Here is a 24,489-nt window from a genome sequence, read left to right on the forward strand (position 1 = left end):
AGGTCTATTCCAAGGTACTGGAGAGGAGAATCCGACCGATAGTCGAACCTCGGATTCAGGAGGAGCAGAGTGGTTTTCGTCCCGGTCGTGGAACACTGGACCAGCTCTATACCCTCCATCGGGTGCTCGAGGGTTCATGGGAGTTTGCCCAACCAGTCCATATGTGTTTTGTGGATCTGGAGAAGGCTTTCGACCGTGTCCCTCGGGGTGTCCTTTGGGGGGTGCTCCGGGAGTACGGGGTCCGGGGCCCTTTGCTCAGGGCTGTCCGGTCCCTGTATGACCGGAGCAGGAGCTGTGTTCGCATTGCCGGCAGTAAGTCAGACCTGTTCCCAGTGCATGTTGGACTCCGCCAGGGCTGCCCTTTGTCACCGGTTCTGTTCATAATTTTTATGGACAGAATTTCTAGGCGCAGTCAGTGGTCGGAGGGTGTCCGGTTTGGGGACCACAGGATCTCATCTCTGCTGTTTGCAGACGATCTTGTCCTGATGGCTCCATCAAACCCGGACCTGCAACATGCACTGGGACGGTTTGCAGCCGAGTGTGAAGCGGCTGGGATGAGAATCAGCACCTCCAAATCCGAGGCCATGGTTCTCGACCGGAAAAAGGTGGCTTGCCCTCTCCAGGTGGGTGGGGTGTCCTTGCCCCAAGTGGAGGAGTTCAAGTATCTCGGGGTCTTGTTCACGAGTGAGGGAAGGATGGAGCGTGAGATCGACAGGCGGATCGGTGCAGCGGCTGCAGTGATGCAGTCGCTGCATCGGACCGTTGTGGTAAAGAGGGAGCTGAGCCGAAAGGCAAAGCTCTCTATTTACCGGTCGGTCTACGTTCCTACCCTCACCTATGGTCATGAGCTTTGGGTAGTGACCGAAAGAACAAGATCGCGGATACAAGCGGTCGAAATGAGTTTCCTCCGCCGTGTGGCTGGGCGCTCCCTTAGAGATAAGGTGAGGAGCTCGGCCACACGGGGGGAGCTCGGAGTAGAGCCGCTGCTCCTCCACGTCGAGAGGAGCCAGCTGAGGTGGCTCGGGCATCTGTTTCGGATGCCTCCTGGGCGCCTCCCTCGGGAGGTGTTTCAGGCATGTCCCACCGGGAAGAGGCCCCGGGGAAGACCCAGGACACGCTGGAGAGACTATGTCTCTCGGCTGGCCTGGGAACGCCTCGGGATCCCCCCGGAGGAGTTAGAGGAAGTGTCTGGGGAGAAGGAAGTCTGGGAGTCCCTGCTCAGACTGCTGCCCCCGCGACCCGGCCCCGGATAAAGCGGCAGAAGATGGATGGATGGATGGATGGATGTGTGAAAACAGCTACCGGTATTACATTCTTCTGGATGGAAAAGGCAACATTATGAATGTTATTATGAAGGATGATAAGCTGATTTAACTGGATATTAATAAATAAATATATACACATACATATAAATACACATATATATTTATATATATATATATGTATATATTTTTTCTATATTTATTATTATCCAGTTAAATGAAAATAGATAACTAGAAATAAATTGTGCTCAGCCGTTTGAGTCAAATACCAACCTGAGTTTGTTTTGTGATTTTATCTCTTTAATATATATAATTAAATAATGTAATGTATGTTCTTTCTCTCAGTTTGTCTTGGTTAAACAGCAGAGTCATGGCTGCGGGCGCAGACAAACAGCTGGGACGTAGCTGTGCGTAATCGCTTGAAGGAATATCTTTTCACTGATTCAGCGTCACGTGTGGCTGGGTCGGATCCTCTCACCTGATTTTGGACACAATTTTAATTAGATACTACATTTTAAGATGGTCTACCAACATTTTAAGATGGTCTACCAACATTTTAAGATGGTCTACCAACATGCTTGGAGGGTATTGATCCAAAGTGTTTGGATCAATACCCTCCAAACACACTGCAATAGGTTAAATGTATTACTTAGAATATACTACAGATGGCCAGAGTACAGTGACTTTCTGTACAGATGTGGGTGTGGAGGATATGGTGTGTCAGTCCAACCTTCTCCTGAAAAGAAGGGCGCACACAGGTTATTTTTAGCTCTAACGGGTCTGAACCATGAGTCTGAGCTTGGATTATTCTCCCACATGTGGTTTACGCACGGAAATGAGCCGTGCGGAGAAGCCTTGGCAGTATTTATAGTCTGTGCGTGTTTTATGCGGTGTCAACAGTAGAAATGAAACCGTCCGCATAGTTAAATTTTTTGTCTGCGTGTCACAAAGAATGACGTCATTTGGCCGCGCAGCCCCCCGCGGAGCTCGTGGGCGCGTCAAGCGTAAACCGGCCTTAATAAATGCTGCGCTTTTATTGGAAACAAGCAGAAACCCGACCTCTTTGCCACCGGTTTCATCAGTGCGTGTGACGTACGTGAGTCCCCCGAGCGCTTTCCACAGACACGCGCACTTCCAGAACTCCAACAGTCACGGAGTGAACGGTTTAGAAGTGAGCAAAAGAGATGCTTGTACTGCGTGCTACTATCATGATGTTATAAAAGAAGTCTGTGGCATTTAAGTGCATTTCGTATTATTAATAGAAGCAATTTAGTTGACTTATTTATTTATATGTCGCCCATGTACAGTATAAAGCAGGCATGTCCAAACTAGGGTCCAGGGGCCAAATTTTTGTCAGGCCAATTTTTGTTGGCCCTCCAGCTTCCTGCTATGTCGGCCCAAACAACAAAAAGTAGTACTTTTTACTGTGAAATTGGGAAAATTCAGGCATATTGATGTTATACCAACCTAATATTAATATTCTAGGTCTGATTAAAGGTGTGGAGGCTCATTGCGATTACATCAAATGCAAAATTTCCAATGATTCACTTTGTCATTCAACAAATTCGACATTGTTAAGTTGTTTGTGGCCCTCTGCCCCGTTTAAGTTTCAAAATGCGGCCCTTGGTGAAAAAAGTTTGGACACCCCTGGTATAAGGCCTCTTTATCATTAAAAGGTTTATGAGAATCTAGCCTATACACAATTTGGAAGTAATACTCAATTTTGTTACTCAAGTAAAAGTAAAGCTACAGTACAAGAGCAAAATATTAAGTAAAAGTATGACATGAAAAATCTACTTTTAAATAAAAGTATTGAAGTACACCATTAAAAATGTGCATTCAGAGACAAATTTTGAAAAGTGTGATTTTCACTAGCAAGGACCACGCCACAACAATGGATGATGGATCGATGATGGAGCTATGATGGTGCTATGATGGAGCGATGATGGAGCGATGATGGAGCGATGATGGAGCGATGATGGATAGATGATGGAGCGATGATGAAGCGATGATGGAGCTGTGATGGAGCGATGATGGAGCGATGATGGGGCGATGATGGAGTGATGATGGATCGATGATGGAGCGATGATGGAGCTATGATGGAGCGATGATGGATAGATGATGGATCGATGATGGAGCGATGATGGAGTGATGACGGATCGATGATGGAGCGATGATGGAGCTATGATGGAGCGATGATGGATAGATGATGGATCGATGATGGCGCGATGATGGAGCGATGATGGAGTGATGATGGATCGATGATGGAGCTATGATGGAGCGATGATGGATAGATGATGGATCGATGATGGAGCGATGATGGCGCTATGATGGAGCAATGATGGAGCGATGATGGAGCGATGATGGATAGATGATGGAGCGATGATGAAGCGGTGATGGAGCGATGATGGATCGATGATGGAGTGATGATGGAGCGATGATGGAGCGATGATGGAGCGATGATGGAACGATGATGGATCGATGATGGAGCAATGATGGAGCGATGATGGATCTATGATGGATCGATGAGAGTTGGCTGGGTGGAGACTCAGGATGGGGGCTCTGTCTCGGGTGATCAGCCCAGTCGACTCACAACCTCCCCTCCATAGATGGTGATGGTGTTACGGTGAAGATGATAGAGACATGGGGTGGGAGGGCGGGGTCGAGAGAGCAGAGACAACAAGAGATGCTGGGATTGGTCTGTATATATATATATAGGCCTTCTGGGTAATTAGAGGCGTGGTTAAATAGTGGAGGTGATGTTGCTGGAGAAGTAAGAGGTTGAAGCTTGGTCCTGCTCCCGAACCCCAGTTAACGAATCAACTACACTTGTTTTTAGGCCCGAGCCCCAGCAGGGCGGAGGGCCTATTGCTCCCGCAACGCTGCCGAAGGCAGCGTTGCAACTGTCTGACCAAACATGCGGGCGCAGCCCGCATGTTTGGTGCCCCGTCGCCCCTGGCAAGTACAGTGAACTAGCCCATGCCGAAGGCATGGATCATGCATACTTACTCCTGCTATGACAGAAATAGTCAACAATTTGTGAATGGGCGTAGCCCATTCACAAATTGTTGACAACAGCAGCGCGAAGCGCTGCATTCCTCCAAAAACCCTCCTGGCATCGTCCTGTACGCGAGAATCCATGCCGCAGGCATGGGCCATGCTTGTATCTGCTCAAATCAATGGAAGTCTATGGGGAGTGGGCGGGGCATCCCGACGGAATGGGGAGTGACGAGCGCGTAAGCGCTCGTAATGATGATTCCACCCCATGGCGGCATGGGGAAGGCTTAGAGCTTTCAAACGATGTATAATTTGTTGTTATAGTGGAAACGGCTATATTGTTTTTGCTAAAAATATTATTATTTTTATTTTTCTTGTTCTTCTGCTTTTTGAGCTCTAATTTGACCCCCTGAACATGCTCAAAAACTCACCAAACTTTGCCCAAAATTCAGAATCGGCGAAAAATTTAATTTTTTCTGGGCCATTTTTTTTTTCGTTAAAAAATGGCGCGACAGCGCCACCGACAAAAGTCAACCTTGTCGTAAAGCTACGAAATTCGGGACACGCATTCCTCTCGTGAGGACAAAAAAAAAATATTACTGTGGCCACGCCCCCAGACTTACCCTATGGCCGCCATCTTCCTTTGAAAATGAAAACAAGCTGAGTTAGCCATTTTGTTTACGTCAAACTTTGACGAACTCCTCCTAGGGCGTTTTGCCCACCGACTTCAAAATCGGCGGACGTCCTCTGGACAAGTGGGACATCTAAAGTTATCCAATTTTTTGAGATACCTTTTACGGTCTGTGTGCGGCGCAGCCGCAAAGTTGGACAACTTATTTTGGAATATTGCAGATCTAAAAATTGTTCCCATTTGATCAAAACCAGTCCGATTAGGACCAAATTTGAATCAGTTGTTAAACTTTCTAGTTTGGACCAGTTTAGGCTGACAAAATTGAAATGGGCGCGATAGCGCCCCCTACAGAGTGACCTTTAAATTAACATTGAAGGTCAAAAATTAGTTTTACCAAAATTGTCTAAACTTTACTCAAAATTCTACTTTGCCGTCCCAATCACAAAAGCCAATCACAAAAATGCCTAATTTTTTACGGCGTAGTCGTAGCGATGACAGAAACCTCCCATGTTATCCCTATGGGAAAACCACAAAATCTCTCAAATTACCACATTTTTATGTTTTACACTTTAACGAAGTCCTCCTAGTGCGTTTTGCCCACCAACCTCAAAATCGGGGTACGTCCTCTAGACAAGTGGGGCATCTAAAGTTATCCAAATTTTAAGGATAACTTTTACGGTCTCTGTGCGACGGAGCCGCAAACGTTTCCCAGAATTCTGACTATTTGGCCTTCAGAGTGGTCTATAAACAATAGAGTTTTTCCAAATGACATGATATTTTGAACAAAATTCTAATTTGCCATCCTGATCATAAAAGTATGAGAGCCAAAGTCATATTTTGTACGGCGTAACCGTAGCGTTGACAGAAACATCCCATGTTATCCTTATGGGAAAATCGTAGAATCGCTCAAATCACCACATTTTTACGCTTCACACTTTAATGAACTCCTCCTAGGGCGATTGTCCGATCAAGTTCATATTTGGAGAATATCATCTACACAAGCGGGGCATCAAAACTTATCCATATTTTGATTCTAAGTGCTACGGTCTCTGTGTGGCGGACCCGCAAATATATGTCAGAAATGGGAAAACAGCGAAATCTCTAAAATGACCACATTTTTACGCTTCACACTTTAACGAACTCCTCCTAGGGCGATTGCCCGATCAAGCTCATATTTGGGGGAAATCATCTACACAAACGGGGCATCAAAAGTTAGTCATATTTTGATTTTAAGTGGTACGGTCTCTGTGCCGTGGAGCTGCAAATATACTGTCACAAATGGGAAAAACGCCAAATCCTTGAAATGTTCACATTTACGCTTCACACTTTAACAAACTCCTCCGTGGGCAATAGCTCGATCAAGCTTTACTTTGGGAAATATCATCTACACAAGCGCGGCATCAAAAGTTATCCATATTTTTATTCCAAGTGCTAAGGTCTCTGTGCGGCGGCGCACACTGGATTGGCCATGTCCAATGTGTCCCCGTCTGTCAAGTTCTTTTTTAATTCAACACACAATAAGGGCGCCATCTTTATCAAGTCGAAAGCGCAGAGTCGGAAGGCCGGCGGCCCGCGAGGGCCGTTGGATGCCGCTTGCGGCTTTAATTATATTTTGGTTTGCTCAAGTTGAGATGCTAAATCAAACCATGACTGTGCTAGAAATAAGCCCCCAGCCATTCCAGGCAGTTTCAAACTGTAAAAAGTACTTTTTAGTAAAACATATCCACTGTATAAATTCATTAAGATAGCTAAAGATTTTACTTAAGCCCAGTACTTTTACTTTTGTAGGCAAGGCAAGTCAATCAAGCTGTTCAAGATGACAAATGACACACACCTGATCGGGTAGAGCCTCAGTCTTAATTCTGATAAAACGCTCCCAGTGTAAATCAGATTTGATTTATTTACCACTCTTAAAGTCAATCAATAATAAACATCCGCTTACTGAAATTAAGAACAAATAACTTACCGCAGACATTATTTTATTCAGACCAATTAAATGGGTTAAATAATGAATAAATTGGCTGCGTTTTGTTCTTATGAAACGAGCCCCATGTAAAATGTAGACTATAGGCTATAACATGCTTCATTATAAAACCCTTTCCTTGCCTTATTTTTACTTTTGTGCTTTGTTACTTTACACCACTGCCAATACAAAATATGTGATATGGAATTAACAAATTTAACCTATCTAATTTCTGTTTTTTACCAATTCTTCACATTGCAAAGAACAAAAGCTACAAACTGTCACTGTGGTGCTGACGTGCAGGGCTCATAGCTTAACCCGCTATTGGTACATAATTGGTTAAACATAACTTACTTTAGCATAAAAATGAATTACTTATGTTCTATTTTAATATGTTTTATGCTGAACTCGGTCACACAACATCGTAACATATTTTGCTTCTTCCGCTTGATCTTCATATAAAGCCACCGTTTATATGTTTTATTTAGCTCAAATAAAAGGATTTGTTGCGTAACTCCTGACTTTATTCACACCTCCAAGTGCATGAAAGGGAACAGCAACTTTGAAGGTCACACTTGGAAAGAGCGCGTCAATTATGAGTTAAAGTTCATTTTCATTTCCTGCCTTGGCAAATCGAACTCTTTGGGCGTAACTCCGTCCTTTGAAGGTTAGTGAACAGCCAGTCATCAAGAGTCAACAGTTTTTAAAGGACTGGAGTGTTAACGCTTGTCTGACCAGGAAGTCTTCCCTCTTCCTGTTTTGATTGGTCCTGTTTTGGTATAAATGGATAAAATTAATTGGATAAAATTGGGATAACAATGCCGTCAACACCGTATTTATCTACTATTTAGCCCACCTTGTATGGAAATCAGTCAAAAATCTCAAACTCCACAATTAGCCTTAACATGGCTGCGGATAGTTTGAAGCTAAACAAAGTTGGGGCAGCCAAGATTAGGGATAAGACTATTCAAACAACTTGACGCCTTCGACTTTCCTTATCAAGACTGCTGCCACATGGGAAAACACTGCCCACCAAAGCTCTGTTATATCATTGGCTGGAATAAAATGCTCCCTATTAGACTAACAATAATACATATGCTTAAAGGAGTTCCCCTCGGACACTTGTATTAAAACCAAACTTTATGCGTAAGTACAAGACAAAAATTAGCTCATCAGTGTGACGTGACCCCTGACTTAAAGATTACTAAGGGCCCAAAAGCAGACAGTGTGTCATTCCTTATTCTCACATGGCACCCTCCACATCCTTATATGGAGAAGAGCAGATGTTTTGTTTGGCTTTTTTTTTTCACTCCTGTAAATTCCCCGAGGCACGCTGAGCAAAGGGAAGTGACTAGATATTGAAAGGTCTATAATAATAGTTCTATTTCAACAAAGGCCGACCGCTTTTTCTCCCCGTTCCTGATTTTGCATTGTTGTTTATCATTTTGAAGACTGAAAGGCACTTGTAATAATTGACAATAAATATGCATGTTTAAGTAAAGTGTGTTTTTGTCTTTTAGTGGTAGATGTTCATAAAAGTAGAGTTACAGAAGGAGAAGTTGTTCCAAAAGTAGACATTGAAGAGCCAGTAGTAATCTGTAATGTGTCTTAAATAAAAGTACTGATACAGCAAAGAAAAAAGTAAAAGTAGCACACAAAAGTAGCATGCAAAAATCTACTATGGTAAAGGTTTTGAAGTGCCTGGTTAAAAATGTAATTTAAGTGGAAAAAGTAATATTTTGAGAACTCTTAAATGTTAAACGTGGCAATTTTGATACTTAATTTTGCAGATTTTTGGTCCACAGTAAGAATTTGTACCAATTTCCCTATTTTTCTAGTAAATGTGTTGGTGTATATTTCTGTTTACTCGAAGCCAGCACTTGAACTCAAGACATTTATGCAGAATGTGACCATGCATGCGCTAAAAATAACTGCTCAAAGGAAAGTACTTTAAGTCCAATTAAAAAATGTTATGGAGTAGAAAGAACAGATAGCTAAGTTGAAAATATCCACCGTAACTAAGCAAAAAACTTGATTGAAGTGCAATACCTTTACTCTTGTATTTTGTAGTATAGTTTAGTAATAAATACTAGTGTTCTGCGTTCATTGTGTGTTTGGCTCTCAGCTATGTGAACTTCCCGAGCTTGTGTTACTTGGGACAGGAATCCTAAGCAAATGAATAACAAGTCAGGTAGAATTTCGGGAAAGATAGATATGCGCTTGGGTTACTGTAAGGAAAGACAGTTTATTTTGATCAAAGCTAAATTAAGTTCTCTGGCGGGAAACTGGCAAAGATCAAGTTATAAATCTTGCATAAATTACTCCCCTCACTCATCATATTTACAAGCATCATATTTCATGGGAGAGCGGTGTTTATTCTTGTTTTTATCAATTGGGTCAAAGTTAAAGTCGAGCCAATTTACACTCAGATTTGCAACTGTAAATTCACAATGACTTTTGAAGGACTTAGTGTTATTCTCGGGTGTTTTTACAATGCATCATGAGACTGTGTGACATGTCTGTGCAGAGCAGAGTTAGACAATGTTTCAGCCGCGTTTTATAGTGAAGTACCTGAAGTGAAGTACAATTCAAGTGTTCAAGGTTGTACATGAAGTAAAGTGTAAACATTGAGCATGTTGTATTTCCTTCTATATGACGAACAGTATGATTGTGACTTGTTTGTACTATAATACAGCTTTATTTTTTACACATTGAAATATGTTTTTTGTAAATTACTTTGATAAGTGACATGAGCAAATACTGTCAAGTAAAGTCTTTAAAGTAAAACCATAGCGTAACTCAACTTCACGGACTTCCACTGGAGTTTAAATCTGTCTTTGGTTCACCATCACATGACACAACCAAAACCAATCAGTCATCAAGCTTTTCAATAAATAAATAAGTATTATAAAATGTCTGCTGTGCACGAATGACTACTGAACCCAATAAAACTAACGTGTGTTTGTTGTATCAGTGTTTCTCCATACACGTGCACTTACAAGAGGGGTTTGGAACGGATTCAGATTTAAAAAAGAAGGTACACGTGAATATTATTTGAATTTACATAAAGGTTCTTTGTAGTAAAATCATCAAAAGAATGTTTTGGAGGTGTTTCTATATCATTAAAACAAGAAAATAGCATATTACTAACCAATTCCCTATTAAAACCTATTTATTTGCCTGGTTTGGGGCGACTATATGTCATTGTTTTAAACATGTGACAACGTGAAAGAACCACCGTCCGCACATCAGAGCTATAACTGCTGCTGTGAGTCTGATATTGAAGCCAGTTGTGATGTGCACGTAGCGTATCTCCAGTCCAAACAGTGTGTCCACATATGCTGCTGGAGCAACATCCTGAGGAAATCACCTCCCACTTAAAGCTTTCTGTAATGAAGCATCAAAGCCTGGATCAGCGCCAACTGTCAAATGTATAAGAGTAGAAGAGCCTTTAGATGGGAAGACTTTCAATAGAACAGTTCTTTTGTTGCCATATTCATTGCTTTTGTTGAACTGAAGTTGATAATACAAGAAGGAGTTTAAGGCCAGCAGACAGAACAAAAGAAACATCTTAGGTTCAAGTGAGCCATTTCCTGTTCTGATATTCAACGCCTGATGCTGGATTCTATGGGACGGCGTAACTGAAGAATAGGGAAAGTCCTGGAATCACAGCGCACAGCTCCAGATTAAGTAATCCACGCCCTTGTGAGGAAATGACTATTGCGTTAGCTGAGAAGAAATAGAGGACCTAAACAAAAAAGGAAGAACATTTGAAATACAAACTCTAAACTCCTAAAGTCATTGTAGCATTATGTCCTTCAACAAGAGGGTCCTGGGTTTGATTCGGCAGTGGCAGTGTAGTGCATAGTGTTGTTGTGTCCTTGGGCAAGACACTTTGAAACACTGTATGTTCATTGAAACCAAATCTATTAATAATAATCATGATGACTCCTCGGACTTCAGAACATGTAATGTGGTCATTTTCCATAAGAATAATAAATATACCATAATTATTATTTCGGAAATATGTTTTTAATGTGCATTTTAAAGAACGCTTCTGTGATCCGAGGATAGAACCCCCTTCAGCACCAGGCAGCCTGTGTGAACGACCTGTGCAATTACCATTTTATGATGATGAAGATTAATAATTGTTCTGTAAGACTATTAAGGTTGTCATTATCCTATAGCATGTTATGTGCTTGCTATTTATTTACACTACTTTTTATATTTGTTGGGCTTTATCCAGTCCAGGTTTATTCTTGGAAAATGTCTAGTCCTGGGTCTTAATTTTGTGAGTTTTTAAAATTGGTCTTGTCTCGGTCTCGATCTTCAAAAGTCGACCCTCAGTGTCAACACTCAGGGGTCTTGGTCTCTGGACCCTGTGGTCTCGGGTTGGTCTTGGTCTTGGTCTTGGTCTTGGTTAGTGCAGTCTTGACTACTACTAAATGTGTCAAATCCATATCCTACTTTTTATAATGTGCTAAGACAATTGAGGTGGACAATATTGAATGTCAATCCAACAGAAAATGTGTTAAAACTTGTCTTTAAATGTTTGAGTTTAGGTTAAATTATCAGACAAATGTGAAATGTTTGTAAAATGAATCACAAGTGTAGAATTATATAGTTTATTTTTTTATATAAACAATATACTCAATATTCAAATTATGCATGTCTTAACAACAATACTTACAACATTATCTAAATGTCAATATGTTGCCCATATTCAATCGTATTATGCACTTTTGACTCTGTCTCGCCTGCAGCGCAGGAAGAAAAGAGTTTGCGTAGGTTGATGCCTTTTAGCGTAAACGTGATGCCTTTTAGTGTAAATGTGAGTCAAAGTTCTTGCCTATGACCTTTTAAAAGCAAATATTTAGCTTATTTGCTGTCTTTGTGTGTAAATTGCTGTTTATCTACTCAAATTAGTTCCTGTTTTGCAATATTTGTTATTTAACTGTCTTTATGTCACTCATCTGACAGTCATTATCAATCAGATCAGTGTACAGAGATGCCCTTTGTTTGTTTGTCTGTTTGCAACTCATGCTCACAATGGAAACTTTGTACCAGGTGACTCCAGGGCAGATCATTTCATCATTACATAATCGCTTCGTGGAGAATCCTCAAGATAGACCCAGATTTTTGGAGAGTGGCATTCGGGAAGGAGACAAAAAAACTGGAAAGGTTAGACTGGTTAGATGACGCAAGCGTTACCGTTCCAGTCCCAATCATAGGCAAAGTGTGTCAAACGTTTGAGAACAGTCCGTGGTTTCAGCTATTGACATTTAAATACATTTAAAGAGGCCAAGTGACACAGTGAAACAACAGCAGCATCATAGCGGATGTAAATCCTATCTTTTACTTTTTATTTATCTTTTTATGCTATCTCTCTGTGATGTGTTTTGTCATGTTTTTTTTTTTTTTTTTTAAACTATGAATATATATAAATATATATATATATATATATAAACTACAATTCTTCATCCAAAGTAAGAAAATACAGCAAAAACTTTCCAGTAAATATTGTTTTTATGATTTTGTAAGTAAATATATACATATTTATCAAATTAAAAACAAAATTATCATTTTTGTATTATTTTTTTTAGTAGACCTGTCATGATTTGAGTTGTCACAGTTCTAAAATTGAAAATTTAATAATGATACTTAATTCTTGATACCAATTTCAATATAACATCTTTTTGGGCCAGTGTTTTAAACAATAATGAACTGACAAATTCAAAACAAAATAATACTTTCTGTGGTCTTATACTGATAAAGATACATTTAAAAAGGGGGCCTCAATAGGTCAAATTTGTATCGATACTTTGTCAAATGAGTATTTAGTTTCGATACTAGTTAACCATTAGTATCTGATTTCTGGTACTTTTGACAACCCTATAGTCTTGATAACACATTTTTAAGTGTGATACAGAAAATATAACAATAAACAATAATATATTTGAAACTACTTTACGCCACAGACAGCATGAGAATCTCCCAGAAATCTGTAAAATATTGTTAAAAACATAAATAAATAGCACAATGAACCACTTTTTTAGTTAATTGGTGACAATGATAATTCAAAAAAGTTACATATTTAACTCTCTACAGCTCTATTCCAAGAAAAAGTTCCCCAAAGTGCAAAGAAAAGTTTATAGTGTTCTTTCTATCACACATTGAACGATATGTCGAGACAGGCCTAGTATTTATATATATTATTAGTTATTTTAATGAAACTAGCACTGCAACTAAAACGCATTGGCATTGGAAAATGTACTTAAAGGTGTCACGCGCTTGGTCCGTTTAAATAAATGTCTTGCACAATAATCAAATAACTTTCCACTTGTGATGGGTCGACTCTTCCTCGTTGTTCAGACACACTCAATTGAATTTATTGACACACTGGTATCCAATTGCCTGGCATCTCCTTTATGCAAGACCCACATGTGGGTAAAAGTTCAACGTGTCACTCAAATAGTATAGTTTTGAATGTGGACAAGGAACCAGTTGTAACAATGGTTTCCTACTTGAAAGGTTTATGACATGGCAAACGTTTGGGACTATATCAGTGACAAGCAGCGGTACCAGCTAGTCCTGATTTATAGAGGGGAGAAAAGGGGGAAGTGGGCATGAGATTACAAAATAAGAATAGCTCTTTGCTTCTTAGGATGTATTCTTCTTGTAATTGCACATTTTCAGGTGAACTCAAAAGTACAGCCAAAGCAGAGTGGTAAACATACACTTATTTCCAAGAAGACATTTTTTTCTCCACTAAACTGGGAATTCTTTCTGAGAAAAATGGAGCACATGCTTGTTGTCGCTCTATTTATAGAGTGAAATTGAGTCTGTATAAAATGATTATTCTCTCATTCCCTTCTTTAAGTGTCTGTGTTGTTTCCAGAGTCACATCATTTTCCTTTACATTTGTAGTAGTCTTTTTTACTGTTGCATTGAGCAGTAATAGCCTCCCAAGAGGACTGAAACCCTTCTGGTTTCACTCTCGAGTGGCAGCAGCTTATTTAGTCTAATCAGTTCATTAGGGAAGCTGCCATTAGCTTATATGCACATGGTAAACAATGTGCTAGAGCTAGTGAATATGTAGTGTTAGGACAGCCATTTCCAGTCAGTCTGCAGCACGCGGCCAAACGTGTCGATCCGAAGATCCCCAATCATGATTCACACTAAAGGTATTTCAAGTATTGGGTATTGAGTTGATATAAGACTGTATAGGACTTTTTGAGGCGGCGGACATCATATTGGCCAGAAAGACCCTCTATGGTCCAAACATTTCTAATGTTGGTGTAGTAGTATCAAAGAATCAAAAACTTTAAATTATTAGGAATGTATATTGTAAGAAATGGTAGTATTTAAGTAGCCTAATGGTTCATGTTTTACAAATTTTGGGGAGACCACCAGCACATGACCCCAGTTTGAGAATTGTGGGGGAGGACAACCTTTGGGAAGCCCCCTGCAGAACTTCTGAAGCCCTCCCAAAGCCCTGGACTCCACTTTGGGGAAGGTCTATACATTATTTTTTATGTTATGTTGACAAGCCAATGTTGCCTTTAGCTGGTGCCAAACCTGGATAAATGTTGGAACGATGGTGAAAAAGTGATTTCATGAGCAGATGAGCCTGCAAAATGCTGCAGTTCAGCCAAGTCATTGTAATTCTTCCTCGGGCTGTTCAGATACATTATGCTGATGATATGCTGTTTTTATGCTTGTTTTAGGCAAACAGGTATATGCGTCAGCCGCATAAATCTCTTTTACAGAAACTGCAGGGGCATCTGTATTTTGCCACACTTATGCTAACTCTGGTCTAGAGACGTTGAGGTGCGTAAGGAGGGCGGAGTGTCTGAGATGGTCCATTATGTCACTGGTGCCCCAGAATAGTTCCACTGTGCACCGGGCGGGCGTGACGTGCACAACTTAACTGTTGTTGGGCCGGTCCCAGGCGAAACAGGGGCTCTTCTGTTCCCCCTTGCCTGCCACAGATGTATGCACACATGGTAGTGGTTAAGGTTTTCCTCTGCCACTGTGCCTCCAGCACAAACATAAGGGGCAGAGCTGCACCAGTGAGGCCAGTGGTCCCATTAACAAGGGCCAGTGACGCAATATGATGTTAATGAAGGTAGTGGCTTTCAGATGATTTTAAACTGCAGAGCAGTCACACAGTACCTCAAACACACCACTGTTTGCTTTAGCCCCTATATGTCAAAACTGAAAATAGTTCAGCTGTTTGTGTACATTTCTGAAGTTACCTTCACACTTGGGAGACAGTTATGGCAAAGTACAGAGGCTCAAGAGAAGTGCACCCATCAGACACGTATATGAAGTCTATTTGCCTCTTTATTTCATACCAAAACAAGACACATCATGACACATTATCGGGATGTTATGAAGCATCATTATTATGACCTTGTTTTGTTCAGAGATGGCTCCCAGGGTGTCTTTGACAGTTTAATGGAGTGTGCCATACAGTGTACACACGCTGAATTATGACTTTACCAAAGAAAACAAGTTATCAGTAACAATTGAGTTCCAGATGTCAAGTGCCAACTCTAAATTAGTATGGGACATGGTTTATTGACAGTGAATATTCTTAAGCAGACTCTGAGTCCTGTTGTTGTTAATGTTCTGTACTTGACTCTACTGACCAGAACAAGACTAGGTCTTTAGCTCAATAAACAAAAGCAGAAGCTCAGCATTGATAACTTGCTACCCAGTTTTTCTAGTTCTCTCAAACTTTGATATGAGGTAAAACATGTTCACATCCCCCACCTGCTGAAGGTGGCGGTCTGGTCAGACCAGCAGCTTGTCAGAAATAATATTGCACAAAATAGTACATTGACCGTTATTTCTTACCTGCAGCAGCGATATGGCTGGGGTCCAGTTTGTCTGGACACTTTTACATGCAGTTACTTCTTACTTGGGGGGAAATCATGAATAATAATAACAACATGAGAACATAGACTAATGGTTCTTAAAATGAGAAACACCCACTGGTGCACAGTTGAACACAAGAAAGAGAGAAGAGGCATCTCAGTCATCAAAAGACTGACGTTTCAGAGGAAGCATGAGGCGTCTTTAGTCTGAACACTTTTATTAGTGAACGGTTACTTTCTCTTGTAACGTTGTAACTCCTGGATCGTTGCTGTTCCCCCTGCAGCCCCCCCCCCCCCCCCCCCCCTTCCTCCTCTTGTCCAATCAGCGCGCTCCTTCGCCCCGCAAACACAAGTGACGCGCGTCCACGGGTGTGACGTGCGCGCACCCACGCTCTTTAAAGCGTCTCTCCGCCGCTCCGTGGGCCACAGCTCACACACGCAAAACCCGAGGCAGAGGAGCAGGATTCAGGCGGTAGAAAAGTCACTGGCGAACGATCAAAGTAGAATATCTGGAGGAAAAGACGACTATGAGACACGCGAAATTGGAATTTACTGAGATAAAACAGGCGCAAACGTGCAGACCTCACTTGACGCTGCGTGAAGCCCACGAGGACACGACTCTGAACAGGTGAGTTACACGTTTAGTCTTTGATGTATCTACTTTCTCCATTCAAGTTATGAAAGTTACTGAAGTTATTATCATTTGATCTATTTTGTTGTCTTTTTTTTGCATAGGTCAGTTTGTTTTATGTATGTTTTGTTGAATTTAAGGTCAACAAAAGAAAATAAAGTTACAATTATGATCAAATTATTAGACTTTTAATACATTTCAAATTATTAGAAGTATTTTAAACTCTTGTGAAATAAAATCTATTTCCATGTTGCAAATTCCCCCCTACAAATTTTCAAAGAACTTTAAATAATTTGTATTTCTTTGTAAATTCAACCTTGTGTCTAAAGTTTTATTTGGGAAAGAATCACATTTAATTGGACGTAAATGTAAGTGTTAAATTGAACTGGCGTAATTTCTCCAATGACACTTCCAAGGCTGTGCTCTTGCCCTGTGCCACTGGTTTGAACTAAAGGCTTCTAATCAGAGTGAAAGTTGAGTGACTGCTTGTTTGTAAAAGGCACACTGTACTGTGTCCATCTCAGGGGCCTGGGGATATAGTGGCTTTACAGTGCGGGCCCCCTCCCACTAAAACATGATGTGACACACTCTCCAAAGCATGCCATTGTTTGAAGAAAAAACATTTTGGTGGGAATGCAAAGCCGTTTCCTGCGCGCTCACAATGGCCATCTCCTCCGAGCTCTCTCTGCTACTGGCTTCTGAAGAGGGCTGGAGGATGTTGAAAGAATGGCCAAGAAAAGCGAAAGGGGAAAAAATAAAGTGGAGTCACAATGGAGAAGAGGCGTTTCTGTGAATTTGGAGGATGAAGCGCAATGGGAGGCCAGATGTACTCGTTGCATAAGATTAAACGTTTAGAGGGTCAGACAAACCGGCCAGACTTCAATAGTTAAATTCTAAAATTATGCCATTGATGTGAGGTGAGAAAATGCCTTGGACACATAGGAGTGAGGGGACAGTCATGTTGGCCCCAGACTGGTCAGCTCTGGGAAAAGGCTGCCAGGAAAAGTCCAGATTGGCTGTGAATATTTAATAGCCAGTGTCCGTAGTAAATGAATATTGGTCAGTGAATGCGTCACTTTTGTAACTGATCTTGTTGGTGGAATTCGCTCGAGTTCATTCAGGGCAGAACAAGTGCAACAAGTGAACTGAATATGGAACAACAAAAATGTACTGACCCTCAATTCCATGATGACAATTAAAAGCATAACATATGGGGGAGATGAAAGCCAGCATGTGATATTGATGTGCCGAGCTAATCTCCCTGTCCGTGTTTGGTTCATTGCAGATCACATTATTGGATGTAACGCCGCTCTTTGTACTGCGGTGGCAAAGGGGGAGAAGGACCAGCACCAAAACCACTCTGACCTCTCTCCACCTTCAAACCAAACGGTCATGTCTCTGGGCACGTTCCAGCTCATGCAGACCCTGAAGAACTCTCCGGCTGCGCTCCGCCGCCGCTTCAAGCGAGACCGCCTGGAGACCCTCTCTCACGGCGACCCGCTGTTCAAGGTGCACTACGTAGGCACCGTGAAGATCTTCTCACTGGACAGGGAGCAGGCTCAGGACGCCATTCAGCACTTGCTGGACGGCATCGCGAACGGGAAGAAGCTCAGCAAAGACCACGCGCTGGTGGTGCGGCCCCGATACGTGGAGGTCAAAGAGCTGAGCACGGGCCGGCAGCTCACAAAGACTTACCTCCAGGACATTGCCTACTGTGCAGCCGACGCCACCAGGCCAAACGTATTCCTGTACATCTGCAAGCACCACGGGCAGCAGCTGCAGTGCCGGGTCTTCTGGTGCAGTCGGGCAGAACGGGCCAAGGACATGACGGCCTGCCTGGCACTCTCCTTCCAGAGGGCCCTCAGCGACTCGCAGGACGGCTCCAATACACTGGCATCAAAGACCAAGGGCGAGTGCATCGAGGAGAGCACCAACTCCAACACGAAGAGCTACACACTCCCTGCCAGTATCGGGAAAGGTACGTCTCTGATTATAGCACTATATTTAGCACTTTCTCCTGCTCTAAAGGATGAGGTTTCTGACCTTGCACCCTGAGGTAAATTTTGAAATCTAGAACACAGGGAAGTAACGGTAAATGAGAAGCGCTCTTGGCCGGCTCAGTCAGTCGTTGTGACGCACAGCTTTCACTCCTAGTCTGGTCATTAACATTTTAACGGTGAACTTTGCAGCTGCTAGCATCACTGACTTCTTTCTCCATTTGTTTCAGTTCGCTGGAAGAAAAGGGGCTCTGTGTCCCGTAGCCCTCTCCGAGCCATCACCCGAAGAGGCTCTGCATCCGACAGCTGGAACTGAGCTCCTGCCTTCAAATAAGCGACTATCAGACTAAACCTCAATATGACTGCGCTACAGGGGACAGACTAGACAGGACAAGGGAAGGCCTGAATGTGGAAGTCGGGTTTTAAGGTTTTCTGTCGACTCGTGCGGTGCCTGCTGCATCACAAGATGACACCACCAGTCTACAACAGTTTTCTGGAGACTTTAGAGTCACTACTCTGCTGCTTTTTGAAGTACTTGAAGTATGCAGGAGCACAAACATCTTTAAGTTGACACAAAGATGTCACTTTGTTTTTGAAGGATTATCTTTATTTAACTGACATTTTTGACAGCATTGTGTCCAAGTCCTGAGGCACTAGAAAGCCTCATGGTTTCCAATAAACAAAATCTCACTTAGTCATTAACTTAAGAGTAAAAGATGCACAATGTTAGATAAATTGAGGACAAAACATTGGTTCTTGCTGAAAAGTGTAGTTCTGTAGTTTACTAGAAAAGTTATTTGTGACAGTGCTTCAGAATCAATGCCAATTATAGAGAAAACCGCTCATTTGACATGAACTGTTGACCGTCCATTGCGCTGAATTTGCATTTATGTGGACAGGGCAGCCGGCCATGACGCAGAGGGCCTGTTTGTGCCCAAACACTGGGAACGCTGTGTTCCTTGGTCTGTAGAGCTTCAGTGAGGAATGTGCACCCATGCACCTGCATTCCTCTTGGGGGAATTTGAGATCCAATACTTAGGAAGGCCTAGAATTTTTTCCTGTCATCCAACCATGACTTTGCATATCAGATGGCTACAGTGTGCTTTTTGTTATATTGGCAAGCCTTAAAAGGTGCCCTAGTCCAGTTAAGATGACACTCATGGGCACTGACGTGTGAACCATTGCATGCATAACACTCATGAAGGTGATTTAAGTGTCGCGTTTACAAATGTTTAACAGACATGAGGGTCTGTGGGGCCCCTGAAGCTGCCATCAGTGTTTCAGACCAAAACTAAGCTAGACGAGGTGCCTGTGGTTCTCTCAAGCCACTAGGTTTTGATCTGTTGATTTTTATATATATTTTTTTCTATTACAAAAGGCACATCCTTTGTGAAGAGTGTTTATGTGCCTGCTCAAAGATATTTTATCAATGTACTGTTTTTAATGTTATGTACATATTTAAATATTAATTTTATCGAGTATTAAAACTTTTTTATACAACATTTGTTTTGTGGTTGCTTTTTAAAAACAAACATCAGCTGTCTAGTCATACTTTAACTCTAGTAATAATTTGTGGTGACTTTGGCCCTGCAAAGCGGCGGTGGTTTGAGGTGGTTTGAGGTGGCAGGGCATGACTCTGAGCAGGTCCATGGAGTTTTCAGTCTTATGACTCGTGTTCCCAGGACGTGTGAGCAGTGCTTTTGAAACACATGTGACCACAATGTCAACTGTAAGAGCACAGAACTTGACACTGCCCGCCACTTCCCCATTTGTAGCTGATGGAGACGTCCTGCTGCTAGTTGCTTTTCATTGTTCTAGTGACTGAAACGTTTTTCTCGATTACATCATTCATCACCCTCCAGGATAATTGTACTCCACAACTACCAGTACTACGAATAACCTGCTAGCCCGATAGGTGTCCGCACACTATTTAGACCGTACAGCACATGTTAAATGAGAGAGGGGGGGGGAAGTAATATTGTTCACATTTTGCTTAGTTGTGGTTGTGATTGAGCAGTGTGGGCTGGTCTTCAGGTGAGTTTGCTGTGGTGGGACTTGTGGTGAGCCTGGAGCCCTCTCTTTGCTGCTGCACCTCCAGAAGAGATCGCACATGGACGCGCCGCAGAGGCTTCACCTCCTCTACCACTAGGATGACAAAATAATACATACTAAATACAAAAAAAGAAGCAGTTCCTACAATATGACATGAGTGTAGATGAGAACAGACATCCAGCGTTTGTTATACAGCTAAATGGCGGCATCTGCTGGTTTCCTTAAGAAACAACAAACGCTATGTGAAACTGAAGAGCCAAAATATGTGCTCTAAGAGTACCGTTATGTCAAAATGAAAGTATCATGTAATAGTCCAATGAAGTACCAAGAGTTAAAAAAAAAATGTTGGTATATAAGTCTCACACAGACTTTAAATCAAATTACACTGTCAAATATATATTTAACTCAAGAGGAAAAAGATGGTGTTGGAAAACTTTGTAGAAGTACAATTTATTGAAAGAGTATTACCCACAGTATATTTTCATTGTGTTCTGTTGTAGAGTGCATAATCAGACACACTTTTGTAAAGGGATAAAGTAGAGTATAAAGTATCTAATTTTTACTTAATATTTTCAACTACATATCATTTACAATATACATTTGCAAATATCTCAGAAGGTAGAGGTTACTCGTGTTTCTGTAATAATAAAAGTAATAATCTGCATTGTTTTACTGTATATGGCCCCATTACCTTTGTCATAGTGCAACTCATCTCGATTCCCACAGACAATATACGTCTCCAGAAAGTTGAGTAGAGCTCCACTCACAAGAAAGCGGTCGGTCAGGGGAAGACTTTTAATGTAGCGCAAGTCCAGGGCGAAAGGATTAGAAGGGGACGGGGCGGTGCAGAGAGACACCAGCTCGCTCACAACGTCCCACACGCGGATTCCTGCCACAAAATGACAATGTTTTTCATAATAATAATTCTGTAATGTCTAGTGAGAGCGAGAGTAGGTTTCAAGCCCAACGTTAAATCTTTTTCCATAGCCCACCCAGACAAAAACGACAACATCTGCATGTGATTTGGGCTGTGGAAAATGGGGTAATTATTGAATGTGCAGGATAAAACGAAAGCTTTCTCCTGTTTGCATTCCTGACATTGTTTCCTTACCTTGCGTTTGCCAGTCAGTAATGGACTTGAGCTTCATGGGCGTATCTTTGACCATTGAATCTATGCCTCCGATGTTGACAAGGCGCTCATGGTTGGAGCGAATCCAGGCATAGGGCCGGCCATATTTTACATAACCAGCGACTAAAAACAAAGTGCAATTGACTTCCTAAAGAAAAATGCTCTGTTAATGTCAGGGCAACGTGGATAACTGTATATTTAAAGGTGCACTATGCAACTTTTCTTTTATTTCTCCAAGGAGACAATTGGTCACAGTAAGAATTTGTGTTTATCAAGGTCATATTTAGCAATAAGGAAGGAAAAACATATCCATGGTGGCAGGCCCCGCACCAGAAAAGTTACACAATGCATCTTTAGGTCTCACGGTATTTGTTTTATTGCTGTGTTTATTGCTTGAGAACTTACTGGTATTGCCATCTCTCTTTCACTGGGCGAGGCAGGGAGAAGATGTTCTTCAATGTGAAAATCCCTAAAATAGAAAAGGTTACAATATTTCAGGGATGTTGAGCAACTTATATTTAGCCAACACTGAGATGAGAAACTGAGAACCGTGAGAACTTCTGCAAAATGGGTGTGTCCTTCCCAGAGGTGAAGAATTTCTCAAAAGCTGTTCTAAGTGAAATTACTGTTGCATGAATGAATATTGCTCAAGGCGAAGTAAACGTTTGTGTTACACTAAAATTTCTCCAATTAAACTTGTACAGAGTCAGTATAAATACAATGTAATTTATGGATAGCCATTGATTTATATGGAAAATTGTAACTTTTAAAGCGATTTTCTCAAAATAATTGACAGAATATTAAGATCACTATAGGCCCCATATTTTTGAACACTTCACATTATTTTTAAAGAACTGATGATTTGTTTAATTCCCAACTTGTTTTATGAAAAAAGCAGAAAAGGATGAAATTGTCTGAGAATTTAAGATTTTAATGATATAAATATTTGACTGCTCTGCGACTACTACACAGACCAAGCGGGGGATTATTTCCACTACTAGAATGAACTCAGAGTCCGACCAATTTCCGTTGCACCGGCGTGTTTACACTTAACACTGCAGAGGTGGAAAATTAAAAATAAGCCACAGCTCCCACTGTGTTTGATGTAAACTATGCTAGCCCACGTCACTGCCCACCTGACTGGAGCGGCCCGGCTCTTGTGCACCCTGGTGTTGTGTCGGGGCTGCTGTGGGTCTCCAGGCAGGGGGGAGCTGCACCCACTGCTGGCCAGGCTGAGGGAGCTGCTGCTGGGGGAGGCGTCACTGCTACTGCTGCTGGACGAGGAGGCCCTGGAGACCACATAAGCAGGGGAGCGCCAACCCTGGACACACGTCACAAAAGGTCAGAGTCGGTGATAGAAGCAAAGTGAATAGACAGAAAAAAGCAATAGAGTAGAAACCAGAGAAACATTTAAAAGAACTGACCAAATCTTCATTGACAACTGTTAATAGTAGTTCCTCTTTGCCTCTGAGCCATGGTTGAAAGTATTTAAAACCCTACAAGAGAAAAGTATTTCATCACTGATGGTTTCCACAAAACATATTTTTACTGCAGTGGTGTTCAAACTGTAATGCACTGTGTATCACTGCTGGTATGCATGGTTCTATTTGAGTCAGTTTTATCCACATTTTGTCCTCCTTTGGGAATGTTATTATAGAAGTACTGTGGCTGGTACTGTGGAATCCTATATTAGACCAGCTTTAGCTTGAATATTCACCTGAAATAGCCCTGTTATAGAGCTGGTTAAAGCTGACACAATAAGCAAAATAAACTTTAATGATCTTTTAAACAGTTTTTCTTCATCATTAGTTTACTCAAAATTGTATTTTAATTCCTACATGCTTGAGTAATCCTGTATTGTCCGACAACTGAGGCTTTAGTGCTCAGAACATTCCTGTTCTCACCCACCCCTTATACCCGCCCACTTCCCTGTAAATGGTTGTGATTATTTCAAGAATTAAAAATCCGAGTGAGAGATGTTCATTTATCTAAATGTTGCATACCCACAAAAATATAATGATAAAATGTCCCTATCAACAGGCAGAGCGTGTTAGTTCTGCAGTTTTGAACAGTCAATGGGCCTGTTTCTATTACTGAGCTGTTTTAGATCAATTGCAGTTTACAATGAACAAAATATAAAATTATGATCTACCTATGGTAGATCATAATTATAAGTATATATATATATATATATATATATATATATATATATATATATATATATATATAAACGTTTGAGAGTTAATTTGATCAACTCGTTATTTATTTATTATCAAAGATTATACGCTGTTATCATTTTAACAAAATGTCAAACCTGTAATGATCCAAGAAGAGCCAAATCAGCCAGAAAGTGCTGTAGTCTCCTTTTCTGCTCCAGTTCTCTTTTCTGATCGATCACACACACACACACACACACACACACACACACACACACACACACACACACACACACAAGGAGACAAAGCCTTTATTGTTGTTGTAGCACTCCCAAACAGCGATGCTACAAGTATCCTCCTGTATCCTAGCAACGCGTGCAACGCCTCCTCAGCATCCGCAAGGATAAATCTCGTGCATTTTTTTAAATCACATCTGTAAAACACCTACATCCAACAACTAGCTTCAAACGCGTGGTGGTGCATAACAAACTGTAGATAAATGTCCGGTGGATAAATGAGCATTGTAACACAGATCATTACTTACACTGGCGATGCTCATCGTGCAGAGATCGTTGTTGTGCTGTGCTCTTTATGTGCGCGTCATGGCTCTGTTTGCGACACTCATGTGTGATGGACTGTATCCAATGTTACTGGAAAATTAAAATAGCTCTGAGAGTTTTGCGTCGCGGTCATCGGGACAGTAAACCATTGTTATGTCTCTTCGGGTGTTGTCCAGCATAATTTGGTATAGGAGAAAATGGCGCCCCTAGTGGATATAGGCTTTTATTA

The 24,489-nt window shown here is 41.5% G+C and overlaps 2 protein-coding genes across 2 annotated transcripts; one reads left to right on the top strand and one right to left on the bottom strand.

The window, feature by feature from the left end:
• Positions 1–16,150: 16,150 nt before the first annotated feature.
• On the top strand, positions 16,151–19,891 carry LOC140371744 (low density lipoprotein receptor adapter protein 1). The gene is made up of 3 exons (XM_072458952.1): positions 16,151–16,363; positions 17,652–18,344; positions 18,594–19,891. Exons 2-3 carry the CDS (start codon positions 17,759–17,761, stop codon positions 18,677–18,679), a joined length of 672 nt encoding a protein of 223 aa, XP_072315053.1. The 5' UTR covers positions 16,151–16,363; positions 17,652–17,758; the 3' UTR covers positions 18,680–19,891.
• A 442-nt stretch (positions 19,892–20,333) lies between these two features.
• On the bottom strand, positions 20,334–24,427 carry LOC140371716 (uncharacterized). Its single transcript, XM_072458906.1, has 8 exons — positions 24,245–24,427; positions 23,859–23,930; positions 22,969–23,040; positions 22,681–22,865; positions 21,950–22,013; positions 21,527–21,692; positions 21,107–21,304; positions 20,334–20,508 (listed from the first exon to the last, which is right to left on the bottom strand). The coding sequence occupies exons 1-8, from the start codon at positions 24,257–24,259 to the stop codon at positions 20,357–20,359; spliced, it is 924 nt and encodes a 307-aa protein (XP_072315007.1). The 5' UTR covers positions 24,260–24,427; the 3' UTR covers positions 20,334–20,356.
• Positions 24,428–24,489: the final 62 nt, after the last annotated feature.

The sequence above is a fragment of the Eucyclogobius newberryi genome, unplaced genomic scaffold (assembly GCF_026437365.1).
Source record: "Eucyclogobius newberryi isolate DKJ021-1_F unplaced genomic scaffold, fEucNew1.0.hap1 SCAF_22, whole genome shotgun sequence".
Classification (NCBI taxonomy): Eukaryota; Metazoa; Chordata; class Actinopteri; order Gobiiformes; family Gobiidae; genus Eucyclogobius; species Eucyclogobius newberryi.